At 31.1% G+C, this 4,996-nt stretch overlaps 1 protein-coding gene across 1 annotated transcript; it reads right to left on the bottom strand.

The window, feature by feature from the left end:
* Nucleotides 1-2,777: 2,777 nt before the first annotated feature.
* On the bottom strand, nucleotides 2,778-3,974 carry LOC113862306. Its single transcript, XM_027495395.1, has one exon. The coding sequence runs from the start codon at nucleotides 3,972-3,974 to the stop codon at nucleotides 2,778-2,780; it is 1,197 nt and encodes a 398-aa protein (XP_027351196.1).
* Between the last annotated feature and the right edge of the window lie 1,022 nt (nucleotides 3,975-4,996).

Here is a 4,996-nt window from a genome sequence, read left to right as displayed (position 1 = left end):
ATATTGAATTGAATCAGATCTAAGGAATTAGAATGGTTTAGTTGAATGTTAGGTTCACTGAGTTAAGGAATTAACCTCTGAATAATATAACGTGAAACTGATTGTCATTCTTTCCAATTGCTTATTAATTCAGAACTTTATTGATTAAACATTGAAGTTTTGGTGAAGCAATTTCCTAGCTATGGTCTCTCCCTCTGTTATCACCTAATTGTTTGTTCATTGTTCTGTTTCTGCAAGTTGCTCTTACTTTCAATTGTTCTGTTTTGCTGTTATTACATGTTACTACTCTCCTTCCAATTTCGGAAAGCTCAAATGGTTATAATTCTATGAAGTGGTACTTGAAATCTAAATTCCCTGTGGAGACGATATTTGGATCTTAAATTTACTTATTACTTGCTGCAATCTTAGTGCACTTGCTAGTGTTAGATTGCGAACAACAGTTTTCTTCATCTTCTATGCTTTCTTCATCTTCTCAGCGCTAATAAAGTGGTTTTTGTTCACATTTGTAGGTACCTTTTTCACAGTTATTTCCATTCTCTATCTTTTTCTTTTTCTCTTTATTAATGGTAAAGCATTCATTCTCTTTTTCTTTTATTTTTTCTTTGTTAATAGTGAATTATCTTACTAACTTATTCTCTTTTTCTCTGCTTACTTGTGTTTGGTTCGTGCAAACGTGGGCTATTTGATTAATACAACGTATGAACTAGAGGTTATTTGTGATAAAAATAAAGAAATTTTGAGAGTGTTAGACTTATAAATTAAAATTTAAACGTAACAATAAATTAATTTTAGTTTGGTACAGAAAATACGTAAATAAATAAATTTCAAATTTCAGATTCGTAGTTTTGCATTCACACTTTGGAGAGCTATTCTGCATGAAACCACTCTCCAATCTTACACCCATATTTTGGAGAGCGGTTCCACGCAGATCCGCTTTCAAATCTTAACATTTAAGAGCGGTTGTGTAACTGCTTTCTTATATGTATCGCATTGGATAACACGAGATTTTTGAGTAGTTTTAAAAGCTCTCAAATTTAAAACAGAACCACTCTCTTATCTTATTTCTGGCGTAGTGGGTTCCTGAAAAATCGCTGTTAGAAATACACTTATGAGAGTGGTTCCAAAATAACTACTCTCAAAAGTCGACTTTACAGAGCGATTAAAATGGAATCGCTCTCATAAGTTTCACATTAGAGAGCGGTTAAGTATGAATCACTCTTTGTTCTATACCTTTGGATAGCAGTTCAATATAGAACCGCTCTATATTCTACCGCTCTGCAAAGTTTTGACTTCTGAGAGCGGTTAAGCGGGTAACCGCTCTCTAAACTCTACTTCTGAGAATGGTTGGACAAGGAACTGCTCTCCAAGTATTAACATCTGAGCGATTAGCTCTTAAATATAATACATTAGATAACGCACAAATTTAAAGCGCTATTAACCGCTTTCTAAGAAAAGGCGGAACCACCTTCAAATCTCATTTTTGGCAGTGTCATATATCGTAACTTCCACCAAAATGTCATGATGTTTTACTTTTTTGGCATTAATTAATATAACAATAGACTATACTAAATTACTAATGAATGCATTAAAATTAAACTTACTAATTCTTGATGTACATATATAATTAATAAATAATAAAGAGCATAAATAAGGAGACAATACATTTTCAAACTTACTTCATATTATTTAGAATCTACAAAAATACTGAATTGTATAGGCATCACTTTATCCTTGACTTTACACATAAAATAAGAAAAGAAATCTAAAATATTATTAGTTTGTCTAGGTTAGCAAGCTTGGTCGTTATTTGGTCTAATTGTCATTTTTTTTCAAGAAAGACATCTCTAACCTTTTTAAGATAAAAAAAAGGGTTAATACGGTAACATCCTCAAATTAAATAGCGTTAAAAAAAATTATTGAATTAAAGTCATCTTTTATTTGTTTAATTTGGTTATTATATGTATTACAGTTTAGTTTGCGAAACTATCTTTTATTTTTTTAATTTCTCATAAAATAGGGTTGAAAAGTAGATCCTATTATTGGAGGTCTTTTTGTAGCTTCAAATTCTCTTTTATTAATATTCTACAACATCTTTTCCATAATTCACAGTCTGATTTTGTTTATTTTAACCTTGTCCTATGCACATAATTATGATAAAATTAATAACATATTTATTTATTAATCATACTGTATATTTAAATTAATAAGTATTGAATAAAAAATAATTTCTTTTAAATTAAATTTAAAAGCATTAGAGATACCTTCAACTATTGATAAAGTAAACAAAGGAGGATAGCTAATTAAACAGTAGCCAAAGAAAACAAATTACACCACAACTATGATAAGACACAATAGCTTATATAGATCAAACTTTGAAGAATAAAACTTATGAAGCCAAACAGACCGAATGACAGCAAACAATGTAATCATCCAAGGTTTCAGAAGTTTTCTATTTTTCATGAACTCTAAATGAGACTCAAAGTGCTCCTTGCAACCATAGAACTACTCAGCATGAACTCCTGTCCAAGTTTGTGTTTTGGACCACACCATATAGGGAAAATGTCATACGAGGAATAAATGTAATGTGGATTGGATTTTATGCTCACATAGAAAAAGGGGCATAACTGCACATCAAATCCAACAATGACATTTCTTTCTGCAAGATATTTAGAAGGATAAGTATTTGCAGAATTAGTGTTCAAAGACAAATACGTAATAGAGGCAAAGAAAGTGTCAGGGCTGTAATTTCGTAAAAATTTAAGAATATTTGGTTGATCTTATAATAGCCAAACCGGAGGAGGATTGAAGAAGGTTGAGTGTGGAAATAGTTGGCTGATGCTTTCATCTTCAAGATTAAATACACCAATATCATGACCACCATATGCATAATTGTCAAGCTGGTATCTCAAATTGTTGTCGGTGAAATATATACAATTCCTTGCATAATTCCCCTTTTCATCAGCGAAAGGCGGTTTCCAGGTAGATAAATTATATCCGAGTATTAAGACGTAACTTCCCAAATTAAACTTTCTGAACCACTGACCTGTACTTTGATCTAATTCAAATATATCAAATCCAGCAGTCTTGTAAAGATCTCTTAATTGCCGATTTCCATAGTCCACATATCTCAGAACCATTAATAGATGGCCGTCAGGATTCCGAACCAAATATTTAATTCTACTGCAAATAGTAATAGATGTTTGTGGTCGTTTCACATTCCTAATTCTTCCACCAGATACTGTTTTCATGTCAAACTCATAAAGGTAACCGTATTCATCAATAGCATAAATCTTACTTTGATGAAATATGACATCTCGAATGCCAGATCTTCGCCCTCTATATATATCTATAAATGGAAGATTTGTCCATTTATCATCACCAAACCTATAAAAAGCCAATTCAGGATACCACCCATAGATAGCCACAGCCATGAACTTGTCTTGGTCGTCAGGGGGAGAAGAGAGAACAACCTTTTCAATGAACTTCTTTTGCATATGAATGCTGTCAATGATAACAATAAAGGGGGGTTCATCTGAATCTTCCTTATCTACAGTTGAGTCTTTTACAGTGTATTCCTTGCCATGCTCATCAGGCTGATAACTGAGCACATTTGGAAAAGTTGACAATGGTGGAAGACCAAAGGAAGAACCGGTTAATGGATTCAACATTCGCAATTTTCCACCGGTTTCAACCACGATCAACCATCCGAAGGAAGATCCGCGTATTTTTGTGTTCTTCAACTCTGGCAATCTCAAGTGATGGTCATAAACTTCCTCGTCGAACGGCAACACTAGCCATGGACCTCTCAGTGCTACGTTGGTTGGGATCTTAGGCAAAGCTTTGTTCCATGATTTGTTGACAGCACGAAGCCTAACATAGTCATCGTAGGAAGAAATATGTTTAGCTATCTCATCAAGCAAATCTGGATGAAGCTCTCCCCAGTATTGTCCAGGCTTCTCTTTACGAAAGGCCATGATCGAGCAAAAAGACAAGATTCCAAAACCAGTGAATCGAATCCAAAAACACAGTGATTAGTTTGAGCGATGCCAAGCGGCCAAAAACAAGGCAACATTCAAGAATATTTAAGCAATGAAAAAAGTTATCCAACTCCTATAATCAAATCCCTTTGTTTTCGGTGAAAACTAACTGATACTGCGAGAATATCAAGCAACCAGTGAGAAAATTTCTCCCCACCTAAACAAAAAAATCCTAAAATAAAGATGAGATAAAACACAATTATCCATAGTATTTATCCTACTTGTTTTAGTTTTTTCTATTTTGTTTTTTCTGGCGGTTAGTTCTATTCAACAAAATATACGGTCAACACAATAAAATTGGGAAGGATTTTCTTACCTAAAAGTTTAAAAACTTTTATATTTAATTTGAATCTTTTATTTAAATTATATCTAATAAGTTATAATTTATCTTTAAAATAAATAAAATACTTAAATTAAGTATAAAAATTTATAAACTTACATTAATATAAAAATATTTTATCCCATTATAATTATATAGTATTAAAGTAAAATAATAATAATAATAATAATTTGAGTTCAAAGCTTAACGGTGTATTATTTTCTTTCTCAATACTTAATAAATTTGAATCTCTCCTCTTCCAAAAATTCTTTAAAAGTAATTCATAATATAAATATCTTTGATTGAAATAAAAAAAAATTACACATAGCTATATAAAAAAAATCACTTTTATAAAAAAAGATATTTCGTAGGATTATAATATAGATGGATGAGTATCCATTTACATTCCGTGTGTTTTGGTATACAGTATCTCGTAATAACTTTTATAGCTATAATAAAGTTTTATTAATTTGACCATTGAATTCAAAGTTCATACCAAATTTTATAAAATATAAAAATAGTTATTACTTCATCATGTCACTTTGTTTTGACAGATAATAAGTTATTAAAAATACAAATCAATGTAAATCATTAGAATATATACCTATTGTTGTTCAATTTTTCTAAAATTTGCCATACT

Source organism: Abrus precatorius, unplaced genomic scaffold (assembly GCF_003935025.1).
Source record: "Abrus precatorius isolate BTA unplaced genomic scaffold, Abrus_2018 Scaffold3, whole genome shotgun sequence".
Lineage (NCBI taxonomy): Eukaryota > Viridiplantae > Streptophyta > Magnoliopsida > Fabales > Fabaceae > Abrus > Abrus precatorius.
Note: the sequence above shows the minus strand (reverse complement) of the source record. Positions and strands in the feature narration are given on the sequence as shown.

Bases quoted from the DNA above. Each gene is read 5' to 3' on its own strand.
- LOC113862306 (XM_027495395.1), bottom strand. From the start codon at position 3,974: ATGGCCTTTCGTAAAGAGAAGCCTGGACAATACTGGGGAGAGCTTCAT.